This window comes from Trematomus bernacchii, unplaced genomic scaffold (assembly GCF_902827165.1).
Source record: "Trematomus bernacchii unplaced genomic scaffold, fTreBer1.1, whole genome shotgun sequence".
Classification (NCBI taxonomy): domain Eukaryota; kingdom Metazoa; phylum Chordata; class Actinopteri; order Perciformes; family Nototheniidae; genus Trematomus; species Trematomus bernacchii.
In genome coordinates this window covers 13,265,289-13,284,230 of record NW_022987803.1, presented here as the reverse complement: position 1 = coordinate 13,284,230, position 18,942 = coordinate 13,265,289, and the positions used below count along the sequence as shown (strand labels likewise).

General features: G+C 41.1%; 1 protein-coding gene across 2 annotated transcripts; it reads right to left on the bottom strand.

Annotated features, from left to right (window-relative positions):
- Positions 1 to 730: 730 nt before the first annotated feature.
- Positions 731 to 18,216, bottom strand: tmem200a (transmembrane protein 200A). 2 transcript variants are annotated; one of them, XM_034150734.1, is made up of 5 exons: positions 17,443 to 18,216; positions 5,752 to 5,880; positions 5,368 to 5,642; positions 4,437 to 4,600; positions 731 to 3,894 (listed from the first exon to the last, which is right to left on the bottom strand). In XM_034150734.1, the coding sequence occupies exons 2-5, from the start codon at positions 5,871 to 5,873 to the stop codon at positions 2,800 to 2,802; spliced, it is 1,656 nt and encodes a 551-aa protein (XP_034006625.1). In that variant the 5' UTR covers positions 5,874 to 5,880; positions 17,443 to 18,216; the 3' UTR covers positions 731 to 2,799. The 2 variants fall into 2 exon arrangements, with proteins under 2 accessions (XP_034006625.1, XP_034006626.1); XM_034150735.1 differs by lacking the exon at positions 17,443 to 18,216 and having other exon boundaries at positions 5,368 to 5,538; positions 5,752 to 5,823.
- Positions 18,217 to 18,942: the final 726 nt, after the last annotated feature.

Sequence of the window (18,942 nt, the reverse complement as noted above, 5' to 3'; positions counted from 1 at the left end):
GAGTAAAATACTAAAGGCGACTTTAATATCTGCAAAAGATCAGCCTATATTTTATAAAATGTAAAGCAAAGCGAGGAAAGAACATTTTCAACTTCAAATATTTAATTTAGTGGACCTGCTAAAGGGTAACTGGATGTGACATCATCCATCTCTGCTGCCTAAAAATGTTTCTTGCCTTCAGGAAGCGTTAGCATTATCATATGTGCCCTCTTTAACAAAGGAGGAAGGCAGCCTCCCGTTGTTTAGTGCATCTATATTTGCATTTGAGGAAGAATATGTATGTATGAGTTTGTGTGTGTGTGTTTGTTGTTCAAACAGCTGTGGAGCATATGATAATTCAGGATGACTCATCCAGACCTTTGCTTATTATTTTGTATGCAGGGGACGAAGAAAGAAAGAGAAAGGGTGTGTGTGTGTGTGTGTGTGTGTGTGTGTGTGTGTGTGTGTGTGTGTGTGTGTGTGTGTGTGTGTGTGTGTGTGTGTGTGTGTGTGTGTGTGTGTGTGTGTGTGTGTGTGTGTGTGTGTGTGTGTTCTCTGTATGTTCATATACCCACTAGATGCTGTTGCCTCTAACTGACCCCTGAGTGTAGCTCCTATGTGTGTGTGTGTGTGTTCTCTGTATGTTCATATACCCACTAGATGCTGTTGCCTCTAACTGACCCCCTAAGTGTAGCTCCTATGTGTGAATCCTTGCGTAGGAATCAGTCTTGGTTGAACACATAAAAACACCTTTCAGTGAAAATACAATTTATTTTAAACATTTACCAATAAACTGCTTTGGAACCAGTATATGAAATACTCTGGTAAGATTCCTTCACACCAAAGGGCTCCATCGATGTGGATGTTTCATCATTCAAAATGTGTTGCATTTAAAGTAGCACAGAGAATGTTTGAAGTACATGGACTAATCTGGTCAAATGTATTAGGCATCATAAAAGCTCACATACTGAAGATAGAAACAGCAATGTCTTCAGATATTCAGTTCTGGACGACACACATGTTGATAACAAAATATGCTGAGACATTATTACTATGTTGCTCAGTAGCTGAATTCCTGAATTCCAAACTGCAATCATTAGCACATGTTTAATATCATCCCAGAGAAAATAAATAAATATAAAAGCAACACGTGGGGCTGTAGCGGAAAACAGTATGGCTCACATTTTAAAGTCCAACCAAAGCAGAGAAGCTAATAGGCTTTCTTGCCTGCAAACTTATTAGCAGTGAATTTTTGTCCGGCTGCCCTTTCAGCAAGGACAAGGATGTGCGTTTAAATGTTTTTTAGGGAAGCTACGAAACTAATCTAGATGTGGGTTGTTGATAAAGAGCGGATATGTAGCAGACAAGAAAATGTTACTTGTGCTCGGTTGGACTTTAATTTTAAAGCTTGACGGATTTACAGATAGCACAAGATAAATGCATTGATTTACTGATTGCTGGAATACAATGGCAGTCTGAGACACTCTTTTAAACTGATATCTGTCTAAAATATAGTTTTTTCCAAAAGTAAAGAGCCAATCGCTATTCTCTTCATTAGGCTAAGTCATTTATCAAACTGGAATTACTAAGATGTGATTATTATTTGTCATCATTTCACATTTCATAGAATATCATTGAAAATAAACATTAGTTACAGCCCTGATTTATCATCATTTTGGCTGTCTTCTAGTTTATTAGTATTCAAATATTAGGACTTCCTCTAATACTGAATAGGTTTGTGGATAGGTCTACGAAAATGAACAACACATGGATAATACAATGCATATCCTGAGTGAAGTCAATAAATGAAAAAAACTCAATATGCCTGTAGCACAGCCAAAGACAAAGATTGTTACTTGTAGTTTTCAGTAGCGGACATTAAACTTTGCTGAAGTTCACGGGGATAGGGCAGCAACATTGTGACTGCAGAACAATATGGACTCTGTTGTTGTATTTTATAGCATCTTGATATAACTTATCTTGGCTGTTGCTTATTGACGTTTTAGCAACTGGTTTTGTCCGACCTATGTGGATCTCTAACAAACAAACAATAAGCACCTTTAAAACAAATACTTCACCACTATATCTATGTGTTTTGGACATTGTCACTGCAGTCAATCATGGTCTTTGTAATGTTAACACAATTACTATCAGTTGAATATCAGTCTATACAACCATATGAAGCTCTTTGTAGTTTTGTTTTCAAAGGTTTCCTACAAGCAAAGATCATTAAAACAACTTTTATGTCTCTGATTCTCTTCTTTCTGCTAAACTGCAGTTTGTGCCTAGATCTTTGTTATAAAAGATTCATCTTTGCGTCACAGCCACCTGCTGAGAAAGAAACCAGCTCGAAGCGCTTTCAGCATGTCCTTGAATGAAACCTTGTAACACTTAACGAAAAGCATTTTCCAAAACCTGTTGTAATGAAACAGCAGGGAAGTCTCAGGGTTGAGAACCTGTTGAATTACATTTTAGAACTGCACTTTTATAAAGTAGAATTTTAATGTTATGTAAATCATTTGAATGATCCCTGTAAGGAGCATCTCTTTCCAGGGAAGTCACAGGTCAGGGTCAGATACAGGACAGCACCTCTAGACCTGGCACAGCAGGCATTCAGCCGAGGCCTGAACCTTTGATTTTTCAAGATGGTCCATCACCCCTTACTTTCCAAAAAGTATCCTTTAAACCACATTTGAGTTTATCCTTTCCCGGGTACAGCTGTTCACTCATCAGTTTCCCCCTGACACAACCGCACTGTACTCTCAAACAATCTGGAGAGCCGTTTACAGAACAGGACCGGCAACCTTCAGTTCAGCCTCTTCAGAACCGAGTCTCGGAGCTGCCCCTCTTCAGCGAGCTGCTGTTAAAGTCGTCGCGCTCAAAACTCAGATTATTATGCGACCTGGATATCATTAGCAGCTTGTCCCGCTTGCTGTAGTCGCGCCTCACAGACGCATCTAACAGCCGCTCGCCTTGGTCCTCCCTGTCTTCCAGCAGTGTGTAGCCTTTACTGCTTAGGCGGTTGCCCCCGTTGCTACGGCAGCTGTTGCTACGGTCGAGGCGGGGCCAGCTGGGGTGTTTCCGCTGCTCCGGGTGAACGCTGAGCATGCTCGGCCCGCGCTCCAGGTCCAGAGATTTGGAGTGGCTGCCGAGCATGTGCAAGGAGGAGTTGGAGCCAAAGTCGCTCTTTGCTGCTCCCGGGGAGAGCCAGCAGCCTGAGGTAGAGGAGGGGGCGGGGGAGAGGGAGCAAGAGGAGACGGAGGAACAGTGGGAGGAAGAGGAGGCCGAGTTACTCCGGTGTAAGCCCGGCGGTTTGGAGGCCTTGGCAACCGATGGTACAGGAACCACCAAAGACTCCATGGAGCTCAGAGGCTTCGACCTCTCTCCGTCCCTCCGCTCTCTTCCTCTCTCTTCCTCAGTGATCGCCTCCATCTCCGGTTCGTCAATTACACAGTTGTTGAGTTTTATAACCGGGAGATTAAATGCAGAGAGAGAGGAGGAGACAATGGAGCGTGCATGGTGTCCTCCTTTCTCCCCATCTCCATCCACCGACCACTGGTGGCGTACCGCATCCGAGTGAGCCCTCCCGAGCCCCGGGCCGCGGTAAGAGCGATCCTTGTAGAGCGGTGCCAACAGCCCCGCAAAGCTACAATCCAACTTAGCCTGCCCCCCGTGTCGGTGAGACTCCTCGTCCCCTAGCAGCACCTCCTCCTCTTCGGCCGACCCGCCGGACCGATTGGAGAACGCCAGGAGGGAGTTACTGCCCAATCGTCCTGCGTTATCAGCTCCAAACGCTCGAAGATCCCCAACTTCCCTTCCAAAGGCGCTGTTGCTGTGATGGTGTTGCTTCTGCTCTTTCTGCCTGAGGCGATGGATGTCAATGACGGTGGAGTACATGTCTCTCATGTGGATTATCTAGTGCAGAAGAGAAAATATGTCATCAGTAGAAGCAGAAAGCTTTATTTTGGGATTACCTGAGAATATGTTTAATATTTGATTATATCATTTTATAGTTTGAATTTGTTGGTTGGAATTGCAGAGATAGAGAGGGAATGAGGTTGGCTGAAATATGATTTGCATGTGAGTTATGTAGAGATGATGAATATGGATGACTGCACTGTGCATGCCGCTCAGTTTGTAGAGAGTGCAGGAAGAACTGAAATGAGAACACCAAATCGGGGAGGAATATTAACTTCATTTTCTATTGACTCAAGTTGCTGAATTGAAACACCTGTTTGACATTGTCCCTCGTAACCTGTGAAGAAACAATTTCGGAACAAATCACTGTTTCGCAACTTGGAAGGCAATATCAGTTCTGTGTTTATGTTTCCCAGTACTTTTGGCCTTTGGCATGTCGACCTTAAATAAATCCACTGGCAACTCTACTATTACATTTCTCTGGCAGTGTCAGGTAGACACTGATGCATGTCCAAGCATTTGTGTGATCTCAGTCTTACCTTAGTTTCTCTGTCTCTGTTTTCATGAAGAATGGCATTAGCACAGATGAAGATGAAAATCCCAATGCCCATTGTGAATGGCCCGAACATCTTCATCCGCTCAGAGTGACGGTGCTGTTCCAGGAACCGTGCCAGAGCACCTGCGATCTGCTTAGAGGGCGTACCTACATGCAAAGCACATTGAAGCCTTATGAGCTATTAAATATGAGAAATGTTGATTTATAAGCCATGGAGCAGAACAAATGAAGTACTAAGAGACACAATCGATGGGAACTGACTCCGTTTAGGGCAAATCAACCTTCAGAATCTAGCTTCAACTTTCAGGTCTGAAAACTAAATTCATTGGAAGATGGTCTCACACCTGCAATCCCTTTATTGGCAACAGCGGCTGGTCATTGGATTGTCTTATTGTCTGAAGTCTGATTGTATAGAAGTCTACAAGAAAACTGCCCTCTTTTTTACATTAAACACAGTTTGAAAATGATGTAATGGTCCCAATCAACAGTTTCAAGTCTTCCTCATAATATATATTTTGTATATATATATAGTCCAATTTAAAGTCAAATCGATGACAAAAGCTGGATATGCTTCAGGGCTGGGCTAGTGTCAGGTTGCCTGGTTTGAGTGTTGTCCGTGTTTCACTATTATAACTTTATTCCTTTTAAACCTGTATAATAAATTAATGAAAGTAACATTTTAGTCTCCTGAGAAATGTCTTGTTCAGCATTTGGTTGTACTTGGCTTCAACCTCTTGTGTAACTTCTGGTTTCATAGAACCAGATGGCGATGGCCAGAATTATAAACAACAAAGCTCAAGACCGTCCTCAAACCAATGGGTGATGTCATAGTGACTAGATCTACTTCTTTGTCTATGCTCAATGCCAATGTAACTTAACAACCCTGGTTGACTTTCATCCCATTGTTCATTTACCTGGAACAACTTGACCCTTGCTGGAATTAGCCACGTCCTCATCTGTGAAGGTGATCTTGGCTGCATTTCCTTCCCCTGTTGCAGACGTTTTAGCTCCTCTTCCAGTTGCCGATCTTTCCGAGGGAATGTTTCTATGGTGCGGCCAGTAACCCAGCGTCGCCATGGCGATCCCTACAGATAATACGACCAGTCCAAGTATGAGGAAAAATCCGGAGGCAGAGTAGAGGCGTAGCCTGCCGCGTACTATGACAACATCAGTGCGTCGTTTCCGCTTTCTAATGAGACGTATGGAAAGAGAACAGAATTTGTAGTTTTTGGAGACAATATATGACATCATTACAGCCATTATACCAAACATAAGCAGAGGAAAATGAATACAATTACCTGGGGGCAGCTTCTGGGGCATTTCCCTGGCCTGGCGTTGCATGTAAGTTCCGGTTATGAGAGCGGGCGGAGTCTTGCCGTTTTAGCTTAGCCAATCCAGTTAGCACACCTGCTGCTGCCATTCTTAACCTGTAGAAACACATCGGAAGAAAACTAGTCATTTAACACTCAAAAATAAATATGTGAAAGAATGTTTTTTACAACCGTTTGATATAGGTACATTATGCAGATATATTAGCATTAAATAAAAATACTATCTGCAACCATATTTAAAACAGCTCAAGGGATGCACATATGTATTTCCGCACAGCCAAAGTCTCCCAGGTGCTTTGAATATAGGAGGTTTAAGACACTTAATATTCAGAGTGCAGCATCTCTCACAACTGAGCAGCTTTTTGTCTTCTTTTAAACAAATAGAGCTGCAGGCTTGTCTCATACAACAGTGACTTTTGAAAAGCTGCAGATGGCTGCAGATTTACACACCTCTTTAGGCAAAGTGTGTCAGACTTGTGTCAGCGTCTTTACGAGTTCATGAAATTCCATTTACAGTTTTAGAAGTGTTACAGATGTATGCACACAAACATACACACACACACACCAATTGCAATCTTCTGCGTCTACTGGTGGGATTTTTGTTGTTAGCTGTCAGCCTTAAGGACAACATCGGCAGGGCGATCCGTGTGTGTGTGAGTGCATACTGTGTGTTGTCATACAGTTACCCCTGCATGATTTTTGTTTACTGCATACTTCCTGTGTTTATGAGAGAGAAATTAAGTAAACAGGATAAGAGGTATAATAATAGAACTCAAACAGACAGGGAGAGGAACACACTTGGCTTGTGTTTTTTATTCTTGGACAGTTAAATGCAAATTACATTTTCTTTCTTGGCATTATTGTCGCTATTTACGTTGGTGTTGCAGTTATACAATTGGAATTACAGTGCAGCATTCATGCCATAATATTCAAATGAATCATAGTCCCTCTGCTCACCAGCTGCTCGGATGTCTATTAATAGTTATTATTCCAGGAGTTTTCATTTGTTTTAAAATTCCTGTTAATCTGGGCTCACATGAACATTAGCATTGTCCGGTTTAGCACTAAGAGGATTAAACGACTATATTTAATGTTGAATACCGGTGGTGGGTGGCAATTTTAAAAGAATACTTCTTCAGATCTGGGTAGAATGACTTCATTGCTGCAGATAATTTGATCTTTTTTTGTTGGGTGCCATGTTGCTTCTTCATTTCTTTAACTTTAATATTTTGGGTAAAAAAATGTAAAACTACATGTCACCACATTGATCCCCAACAGAGGTTTTACGTATCAAGTGAAATCACCAGTGAGCAGCAGTGAAAACTTGTAAGATTGTTTGAATCGCCACCAAGAACATGTTCAACATATTTAGATAATTTTCACATTGTACTTAGTAAGCTAAAGACTTAGTTCTATGACCATAACTCTCTTCAATTTCCCAAATTATTTTTATAATTTCCTGAGAAATAAGAAAGTCAACTCGAGGTGGAGCTACCAAAAGTGTCTTAACTCTTGCAGAACAGTAAATCCCACTCCATAGTACGTTGAAGGCTTTTGCCATTGTCTATTATTATCACAGGTAGCGCACCCTAAACACTAAATAAGAGCAATCGTGGCCATTAGTGACTTATTATTTTCAATACAACTGGTATATTGTTGGTTATTATCATTCATTTTTCAGGATTGCTTCAATATTTCTCCGGTTTTAATATTGGTTTTCTGTGTCGTGTGCATTTTTGTGTGGATAACCGCGTCCATAATAGGATAAAAACCCACGACCTTCGTCTTTCAATTTTTTTAATCTCCCCCTCTTTGTCCTTGCGTCCACGTCTCTCTCTGTCCCTTTCTTTCTCCAAGAACACACTATCTGATAATCTCATCCATTCTCATCCTTCAGTCTGTGTGCTAATGCATTCTGGTTGTGACCCTGAATAATTTTCTTTACCTCCACTCCAGCCGACTTTCTCTCTGTTTGTATTCCTCCCCCCCCCCCCCCCCCCCCCCCCCCGATCTCCCCTCAGATCCATTTTAATCCGCCTCTAATTCGAAATGTCCCCTATTTGGTCACTATCCTCTTTCTAATTCCCTTCCTTTTCTTTTCTTCCACATACATCAAGGCAATAAAGATTCAGATTGAGAAAACGATATTCAGTAATCAAAGTAACCGTGAATCACACAAAGGACAAGACGTCCTCTACCCTCTATCCTCCTTCTCACATCTTCATGTATTTTATATGTCAATCTTCGCATTGGTAACACTGCTGTCGGAAAGTGCTTCACCACAGATGGTGAATCACACAAGGACAAACACAACAAGCCTCGCTTCTCTCCCTCTGACTCTCTCCCGCTCTCGATTCCTCTCGCTCCTTGGTGACCGTCAAATGTGAACCCACACAATGTTTTAAGAGCAGGGGGGGGAGATTTCCTCCGTTAACAGAGACACAAAAAATGGATGGATGGGAGTACAGGGGAAGGATAGAGTAAAGGAGACAAAACAGACCAGCAGTAGAAATGGAGGGTGGACAAAGATGGAGATAAAAAGGGATGTTAAAGTACTTTTTTAGTAAGTAACTGGGTCATGACATGAAACTGAAAGCCTGTACAAAAAGCTAAAATGGACAAAAAGTTGTAACTTCAAAGGGGACAAAGTGGAGTGAATTGAAAGGCCTGACAATAAAGGATAGTGCTTTTCCTGCCAGTGATGACGAGACAGAAGTGGAAAACAAGCCAAGTGCATCTGTCATTTTAACAAGGAAGGAGGGGAAAAAAACAAGCACAGCGACCGAAACGCTGCTGAAACAGACACAACAGCGGCCTAATGAGAAACCACTTGGGCTCCGACACAACGCTGTGGAAAGTGAGCGGTGACCACATGAAACCACACATTAATATTCAGTTACCATCCTCAACACCAAGCGTCCAATCAGTGGGGCTGTGCATGGAAACCTCTTCTTTGCATACAGAATATGCATAAGAAGAAATCCTTCAGTGTGTCTTAAGAGTGAAATTAGCCATGTATTCTGCAGCATCTTTGGTGTGAATTCACAGACTGTATGAATATTAATGTGTCCACCTCCTGTCACATACAACATCTGAATTATGCACGCCATTTTCCACTTCATCGCCTTGATAATCGGTTTCCTAAATTAGTGCTTAATGAATCGTGAATTAGCCTCCTAATGATAACCCTAATACTGAAACTACTAGACTAAATTATTCCTGCTGTTTGTCTTTGCACACTCACAGCAAGGCAAGAAAACTACAGAAACAATTGAATATACATGTCATCCCTCAGGGAGAATCTATTTTGGAACTGGAGTTATTTAAACTCGAACACATTTTTTAAATGTGCTTTTCTGAGAACATTTTTCCCTCTTTACATCGTAATATTATCTATATCATCTATAGGAGACGGCACGTGATGTATTGTCCCTATAGCAACTACGTGTTCTGCTGCTAGGTGGCACGTTTCTATAGCAACAACCAGCTGTGCGCACAGGAATGACAGGTGTAACATAATTACAGTAAATCCTTTTAACGAAAGCATTTCTCAGGTGACCTCTGGATTATTTTTTTATTTTGGGTATTATGTCACAGCGCATAAGTTGAAATGATTTCAGTCCTCCTCCCCTGTCACTTTCAAAGAGGCATGATTGAGTGGGGGAGGAAATGAAGAGGCAACTAAGGATGCTGGAGTAGAATTGGGGGTTGGGAAGTGAGATGAAATGGGAAGAGAAAGGAGGTGGTGAAAGGAAGACACCAAGGAGGAAGAGAGAGGAAGTGAGAAACGGAGAGTTTGACACAAAAGGGGCTTGCTAAAAATATAAAAATTAAATTGCACTCATAATTGGCATCGAGTTCGGGTGTTAATTACATCTTGTTTATGTGATTTGAGCTGAAGAGAGAAAACGACGAAGAGTGTGGAAGAGGCACGAGAACAGGACATGTGGTAGTAGAAATAAGATAAATGTAAGTTAAGGGATGACAGCCTGAGGGGGAAGAAAAAGAGTAAAGGACATGTTTTGAACAACATGTAACAAACTCCAGAGACTTCTCTGACTCTAGAAGCACGCTGAGAAAAGTTTGTCTCCAATGACTCACCTCAGTGAACTGTATGCTAACACGTCATGGAGAAAGGCATCTAACATGGACACATAGAGAAAGAAGGAAAGCTGGAAAAGGAGAAATGTAAAGAGAGGAATGATCCAGGAGCAAGGCTTGGGAGAGAAAATGTTCATTATGTCTACCATTACAGATACAATTTGTGTCTCTCTAGGGAGGTTTACCAAGTCCAAATTGCTCTAATACTGTAAATGTAAAAAAAAACACAACAACGTGCTGGTACTGTTTTTTTTTTACCTGAGCTGTATTTGAATGGAGACAACAGCCCATCTCCCCTGCTGCTGCTGTTAAGGTCACCCGCCATGATATCATGGAGCTAACAGTCAAACAGGAAGGCTTCTCTGAAGACAACACGACTACAGTATTTACCAAATTCCACTACAGAACTTTCATCAGTTTTTGCAAAGACTGCCTGAGTAAGAGCGAAAATACAGTGAACAATATCCAATCTTTGTACAACCTGCTCTTGACACCGCATTCAACTTGAAATTCTGAAGAGACTGTCAAGCATTGTAATGCCACGGTCACACTTAAGTACTTCATTTGCATAAACACCTACGCCACTTTCGATCACAATCATTTTTAATGGAATCAGGTTGATAGAGCATTTTCATAGACTGATTTTTTGTATGAGAATAAATTATGTAAAATGTCATTTATAAGTAAAATCTTAGTACAATCAGCTTAGGGATATAATGGAACAGGTGTTGGCTTTTTGTGCCTGCCAGGTTTTCATTTTTAGTCAAATAAGCTGGCAAATGGGAGGCTTTTTGGCAGCAGAGTTGAATAACTGTTATCAAAAAGTGAAATAATACATACCACCAAATACCCTGATATTGATAATGCTGCGATATTGTTGGGTTTAACATGTCAAAATATGTACGCATTCACTTTACTGTACTGTAGCCCATTCAACTAGGAAAAGACAACACTAATGGCATGTTACAGTATCCAATATTCAGTCCCTTATCACGATACTGATATAATATCGATATACTGTATTGATCAGAATTCACCCACAGCTTCATTTAACACTAATGGAGGAGTAGTTAAAACTCAATTACAATTACACAACTACAAAAAAAATTTCTTGTGAGGGATGGTCGCAGGAAGTTTTCATTTCACTAGAGCTGTTGAATTAATATAAACTCAAACCAAAAGCTGCCTAGAGACTGGCCAGTCAAATTCAAGCGTGGCATTGTAAAATGGTTACTACAAACCTAAAGTTTAAAACTCTTTTATTTACTTTTAAAGCCCTCAATGGCCTGGCCCCGCCCTACGTCTCTGAGCTGTTACACAGCTACACGCCCACTCGCACTCTCAGGTCAGCTGATCAGTTGCTCCTGAGGGTGCCAAAAACTAAGGCTGCAGTCGAATAGTCCAAAAATCAGCTCCTAAGTTCTAACCCTATCGTCTATTCCTTGACCTCTGAGTGAAACGTCACGGGGTTAAGGGATAGTGGATAGGAGAATTCAAAAGGATTTAGGAGAAGAGACTGCGGCACTTTAGAGAATCTGACTGCACTTTCACTATCCGACGTGTTTATGATGCGCCAGCGGACGTCATAAATGTGCGTCTGCTGCTGTGGGGAAACTATGGAAACTAGAGTTTTCTATACAGCGGACTACAACATGGATGTATAATAAGAACGAGGGACTACTGTAAACTCATCTAGAGACTCTGCACCGTGCTCTGATGCTGTTGTTTTATATATATGCTTTATGAACGGGGACAACAGAGAAACATATTCTTCATGACCAAAGTTGGAATTGAAATAAAAAGGAAAGTGAAACTTATGCTCGTCACCCTCTCCCTCCGGTCCACATTAATACAAATGATCCCAATACGTATGATTGTATGAACTAGGAAAATATCTTAAAATCAATACAAATGTATTTATTATAAACGTTAGTCCTTAACATCTATCACTGTGTATATCACCATTCAAACATCTTTTAAAAGTTGAACAAACCCCACACAGCTTAGTAAAGACTGTGAAATGTTGACTTTATTTGATCATTTCAGTAAAAACTAACGTTCATATTTCTCTTTTTGATTATAATACTGATGAACGTTCAAAACAAAGCACTTTGGCAAGTTACCACATACGTTTTAAAATGCTTAATAAGCACCGTAACTTTCATGATATAATTTCTCGGTCATAATCGGTTGTTTCCGTGAACGGCCGACTGTTGTGTGACGGCAAATGCTGCGGCAGCAAGGCATTGTGGGGCAGCATTTTCTCCTCTCCTTTCGGCGAGGGAGGTCCAGTGGTCCCTAAGCTAAAGGAGGTTATAAAGGAAGTTTGAAACCTCCCTTCCTATCATCTAGACAATTCGAACGGCACTTATCATGGCTGCCACTGAGGGACTTCCGGGTAATTTCACTCGATTAGGAAGGTTCCTACGCTAAATGAACTATTCGACTGCAGCCCAAGTCTAAGCCAGAGGGGACCGTGCTTTCTCTGCTACCGCCCCTAAACTGTGGAACGACCTGCCCTTGCTAATCAGACAGGCTCCCACACTGTCTGTTTTTAAATCCCGTCTTAAAACCCACCTTTTCTCCTTAGCATTCGTAAACAAGTAGATTGTTGCTTTTATTTGCTTTCAGTGGTCTATTGTTTTTATTATATGGCTGTTTTTTATTTTATAATTGTTACGTTTATTCTGGTTTGTTTTGTGTTTGTATCTTTTATTTTAAATCTATTTATTTTATGTGTTGTGAGCTGAGCTGTGTGATTTTATATTTTATGTATCTCTCTGTACAGCACTTTGGTCTGGAGGTTTTAAAGTGCTATATAAATAAAGTTGGATTGGATTGGATGAAGTGAAACAGGAATTGTAGTAAATAATGGACCGCCACATGAAAGACTATTAGTATGATCCTTCAAAGATCAGGTTTTCTGCTTCACAGTATGTGAGAGGAGCGTGCGCCTATGAAAACAACTGCAAATATATGAGGAGGAACCACCATCTTGGATTGAACCCAGGAGTTTGCAGTGGTGTTTTTCAGCCTGTGCCAAGGTATTGATTTCTTATTTCAATAATTTTGTTCATCAGGCCACAACTTTTGATATTATATTAGACACATCAAATTGTTGTGTGTTAAGTTAATTTGTTTGTGTATTTAGTGTTTGATCAAATTTAAAAATTTAAAGTTCTTGCTAACTTAAAGTGGACCTATCATGCTATATTTAAATGATATATTGTAGGGCCATACCTATATAAGGTATATTTATACGTTTCTGTTTTCAAAATACCAAACAGATCATGCATTTTAGCCATGCCTCATTTCGCTCTATGTGCTGTTTGCTGTCTATGGGGCTGATCTCTGTGAGCTGCAGCTGACCACGCCCCCCTGCAGGAGAGGATAGCCGTGCTCTGATCAAGTCAAGAGGGGGAGAAAAAAAGATCTCCGTCCTCCGTGTTTTATTATATAGAGTCGTTATTCATTTGTTTTAAAGCTCAATAAATAACAAAGAAGACCTTTGACCGGCACTTTTCTAATTTTGTCCGGAAGATTTAAACTTTAACGGACATCTTGACCGGCGAAAGAAACTGAAACTGAAACTCTGCCGCACGGTCCCCTCGTTCCTTGGAAGAGGCGGAGAGGTGGGTGTTTGTCATCTGCTGGTGGACTAACCGGAGAGAATTACAGTGCTTGCCTCGACGGGGAGGGATTGCATTGAATTAAAGCAGCGGGAGCAAACGCTTGCCTCGGGGAGGGAGAAAAAAAGCCACAGCGGAGAATAAACAGAAGGGTAACCATGGTAACTATGGGCGGGAAGTCTTCTTCGCTGCTTTTGTGGCAGACTACAGCGCCACTTACAGGCCTGGCATATGTACTACAGCGTCTCCAGCACTTTCGAGCGGCAATGGCCGGCCGTGGCCCAACCCCACATTCCCCTGATAGGTGGAGAGTTGGCCCAATAGCCGTAGCGCCACTGTCCTGACGTCAGTGAAATGTTCAAATCTGGATCAGTTTTTATCAGATCCGTTGCAGCCCCTTTTTTAGAGATTTGGGTATGGAGGAAAATAGAGAGGGTTGTGTTTTCTGACACTTGGTGAGTTCCCTGGAACACCGGGGACACATATTCATGTATAAAAGACGTACAAAAGTGCATTTTGCATGATAGGTCCCCTTTAAAGGGGCCTTATTATGCTTTTTGGGTTTCCCCTTTCCTGTAGTGTGTTATTTATCTTTGGTGCATGTAAATAGTCTGTAAGCATTCAAATCCCAAAGTTCCATCCAAAGGGAGTTTTTTTCTACCACACACTCGCCTGAAACACCTCGATTCCTTTGTTAACTCCCGAATCATAGTGACATCACTATGTAACAATTGCTAGTGCTCTAACACATTGTATTTGATTGACCAAGGGTTGGGACATCTCTAAGCGGTTGAGCAATAATGACAGAGCCAGCTAACCAATCAGAGCCGACTTGGCTTTGGTTTCATACCAGACCTTTTTGAACACTAAAGCATGGACACAAATACAATTCTGAATCTCAAAATTAGTATAATAGGGCCCCTTTAAAGTAGCATTACAGATAAAAAGAGGTTTTATAGTTAAACCTGGTACTATTGGATACCACAAGCTTTTTTCACTAAACCCTAAAATAAATCTGTATCTGCTGTTTTCAGTTACTCTGTTTGATTTCATTGCGTTCACATGATGGACTTCAGCTGATTTAGCAGCCACATGTAGATGCTTTTTCTGGCATTAGATAAGTCCCAACTCCCCCAGCCGTAATCACAATGGATGTTGACTTGATTAACAAATTAGAAAACGGTAATTACACAAAGATGCCATTAGATCTCTTGGCAAGTTGAAACTATGCCGGGAGTTATATGATGTCATCAGATATCTACGTAACGAGTGCAAAACAGCATACAGGAAAGTGTGGAAGTTGTCAGCTAACACACACACACACACACACACACACACACACACACACACACACACTAATCAGACCAAAGTGAAAACACCTGTGGCCTTTTGTGATATATCATGATAAAATGTTTTTTTTTCTGCTTTGACATTGCAGCTAACATATTATACAGTGAGTGGGTTGTTCACAATGTTCACCATCTTGTTTTGTAGCGTCACAATATCGTCTAGAGTTAAAAATTAATACCTTTATGCTTTGTTTTGGCTGAGCAATATCAGACCTCTGCCTGAGCCTGATACAGTTCACTCACTGAAGCCTGTTTTTGGGAATGAAAAAGTGTTTAATCTCCATTTTACTTGATCTCCAAATCACACAGGAAAGAAGAAAAAGGAAAATTGTGTCTCAGAGGAGAGAGTAAAATATTAACAGATAGCGTGTGTTGGTGCATTACTTCACTCCTACAGACTCACACGGTCAACAGTGAGTCATCTGTCTGGAGAATATGTCACTTTGTGTTTTCTCGCTGACCTTTAAGCACATTTTCTGATGCAAGCACTCAAGTGTCAAATCCTGCACCCTCTTCACCATCTTGTTTGTTTTTTATTTCCTCATTATTTCCGATGATACATAGTGTTTTGGTTATTTCAAATCTCGCATCCTTCACACTGAATCAGTGTCATTGCCTCCTGTGATGAATCCAGCTCTACTCAATTGAATTAAGTTTTTAATTGAATCAACAGATGCTATTGCCGTGTGTGTGTGTGTGTGTGTGTGTGTGTGTGTGTGTGTGTGTGTGTGTGTGTGTGTGTGTGTGTGTGTGTGTGTGTGTGTGTGTGTGTGTGTGTGTGTGTGTGTGTGTGTGTGCGCACGCGCACTGGAATTATCCCCTGTTGATTCTAGCAAAATGACTCACTGTTTCCCTTCACATCCCCAGTTTTAAGTCAGTGACCCACACTCATCCTGAGGTGCGAGTCTCTGGGACTTTTTGTGGGGGAGGCCCACTCTCCGAAGATTACAAAATCATTCCAAGAACAGCTGTTCTTGCATCAGAGTATTCTCGTGGAAATGTTTTAAATTAGATAAACCACAAAAATATTTCTCAGATGGGGGTCTCATAGATTAACTCTTATCAGGGATTTTTCATTTCATTGGTAACAAATATGACTACAATCTTTTTATCACTGACCAAAACAAGACGGCTCATTCATAGCATTGTTGACAAGAAGAAAATAAATAGTGTATAAAATGTTTATATTTTGTGATTTGAAGCAGTAAAGACAGTTTATTTAATTGTATTCAGCAGTTCGGGACTACAGCACAGTGAGCAGAGTCAGGAGAACTAGGGGTAACTTACATAAATTAATAATAATAACAATGACAGCAAAAGGGCTATTGTGTTATTTTGGCTAGAATAGATTGACTGAAGTGTTTTAAACTAAGTAAAACTCAACTCAAATACTAAAGATAAAACTAAAATGTCCAGACATGTTTAAGTTTGCCAAATATGATAACATGTAATAAGGATTTTTCCCACAGGAATTGGACTAGCTACAAAAAACAGCTGAGAAAAATATCCCTACTATCAGGTGGTGTTTGGCACATTTCTGAGTCTTTGGGGTGACAAATTAAAGGAGCCCTCCTGAGGGGTATTCAAACAGGATTATCCACTTGCTTGATATATGTGACGGTGGATTAGCTGTTATGTCGCCTGACTTCTTAATGATTCTCACATTAAACCCAGATGCATTTCTGCGTGAAGTGTTTGGCAGAGATAGATGCCGCCCAAAGAGCCTTTTGGCTCAGTAAGTCACCCCTCGTTCCTCAAACAGCTCTCAGGAGACAGTTACTCCTAATTCACCCACATATAAATTACACTGAGGAGAATAAAAGCAGAGCCTCCCTCCACTCTGTATTTTCTCTTTGTTACTTGTCTGATGTTCGACTCCTCCACTCTGCAGCACGCTGTATGTGACACCTATGTTTATTACGATCACCTTAAATCTGAGCATACCTACAAGCAGGATTTTGTGACACCACGCCAAACATGTTTCAATAAGAAGTGTACAGTGTGATGGGGAAACACTCAAAAGGTACTTGTAAAATGTACTGCAGTAATGTAAGAGACATATTGTTCCCATCAGTTTCTGGATGAGTTGGTGACGGAGAAAGACAAAGTAATTTCACAATTGTTTAAACTCTTTTCATGGGAAAAACATTAAACACAAAGTCATCCTCTAACCAGAGACAAAAGTGTGGAGGGTGCAGCAAAATATACTTTTTACACTTTAATGATGACCTTTAAACTATCTTTAAGGACAGAAATATTGACATCTCAGCATTTTGGGCTACTTTGAAGTTAAATAGTATTAACAAAAAAAATCATCTCAACCTTGCTTCAATTAATTAAAGCCGACAATAAAAATCCTCACATGAGCTTTTAATATGCTGAACTATTTTATATGCAATTAAAGCTTTAAACATCAACAACTATACAGTAGACAGATACTATCTGATGTTGAACTTCCTCATTCATCAAATATTTAACAACACTTCATTAAATATGGATGGCAATACAAAGATGGAGTGTAGGGCTGTCAGTGTGGAGTGTTTGATAGTTGTGGAAGTCAAACTCAGCTCAGTTCTTACCTTTGCTCACAGCTGAGTGTGTGACTGTCACTGTGCCATTAGGCTGGATTAGGCTGGAACCTGAGGGGAGGACAAAGCCATCTTCCACTTTGAAAGCTACTTCCACTGAAATGCCATGCCGGAGAAAATTCAGCTGACAGGAGCTCGTGTGCAGGTTTGGAGTAAGGAGTAGAGTCCAATTCGGTTTGGGAGCTTTCAAAGAGTCTACGCTGTTGACGCGGAACACGTTTCCGGAGAAAACGTGTTCTCAACGAGTACGCTCCTTATTACGACTCGAGGAAAAAAAACATTCCCCCGATTTTAAAGTCGTAAAAGCTCATTTTTGAATTCCCATAGAGAAAAAATATCCAATGTTTAATTTTGGCGAAATGAATCCCAAAGCTGCTGATGTGAAGTCCCTTTCTGGCTTTACGCATAAAACTCTTGCTTTCCCGACATTCGCGTCCAAAAACGAGTATAAAGAGAGGGAAAGAGATCGACTGTTTTCAGATAATCTCAGCTGCAAGTTGTTGCGTTTGAAGACAATCGTTGAGTAGAGGAAACTGGAGTGTTTTTATTCCTCTGAGCCGGAGAGAGAGACGCGGCAGCTTCATCCAATTCCTTTAAAGCGCGCTGCTCGTGGGAATGTGAGAGGCTTTCACTGAGACGCGTGTAAAAGAGAGAGAGGGGGGAGAGAAAGAGAGCGAGGGAGAGAGAAAGACGAGGTTGGCTGGTTTTTGCCTGCTGTGAATGCGTGTGTGTATTTTATGGAGGGAAACAAGGCACTGTGCCACGCGTTTCTTGCATGTGCAGGGCGCAGACGATAAGGGGGGGACTAGTTTAAGGAAACACGGAAGAGGTGGTGCTCAGCAGGGAGGGAAAAGGACCAGCTTGTGATGTTAAATGCATTTACTGTATGTGGGAGCAGTAGTACAGTATCAGTATGCAAAGCTCAGGAAAACACAGAGGGGAATTTCCTGCAGCTATAATTTAAAGAAAGTGTGTTTTGCGTGTCTGACAACTGAGAGTGTGTTCATGCGAGATATATATGAAATGCCCAGAGGTTAGACATTATCAACACACACAGAGCGGGATGTTTTTGTTCAACACTTTTAAGCTGTTCTGTGTCCTCTCTGAAACACAAGAGAGAGAGGGGGGCGTGCAAAAATGTTGCAGATGTTGGCATGCGTGTCATTTCCTGTATTTACATGCTGGAGCTGATTCAATGAAAATATACTAGCTGGGGAGAGGTGAGGGGAATGTAAGACAGACATTTGGGCACATTATAAAGTGTGGTTGAGAGAGAGAGAAAGAAATACAGACACACACACACACACACACACACACACACACACACACACACACGCACACACACAGAAAGACCATTATTTGTTCAGATGGCAGAGATTAAGTTTGCCAGAAATACATTTTAGAAACCCAGAGGGCAGAGTGGTACAGCTGCACACATTTGTTCACAATCATCATGGTGTTGGTCCTCGGGTGTCATTCCCGACGTTAAAC

Excerpts from the sequence above, each read along its gene's own strand:
- tmem200a (XM_034150734.1), bottom strand. The coding sequence starts at position 5,873 with ATGGCAGCAGCAGGTGTGCTAACTGGATTGGCTAAGCTAAAACGGCAA. Across the intron at positions 5,643-5,751 it reads GCCCCAGAAGCTGCCCCCAG|AAAGCGGAAACGACGCACTG; the intron begins GTAATTGTATTC and ends ACGTCTCATTAG. Across the intron at positions 3,895-4,436 it reads ACAGAGACAGAGAAACTAAG|ATAATCCACATGAGAGACAT; the intron begins GTAAGACTGAGA and ends CTTCTGCACTAG.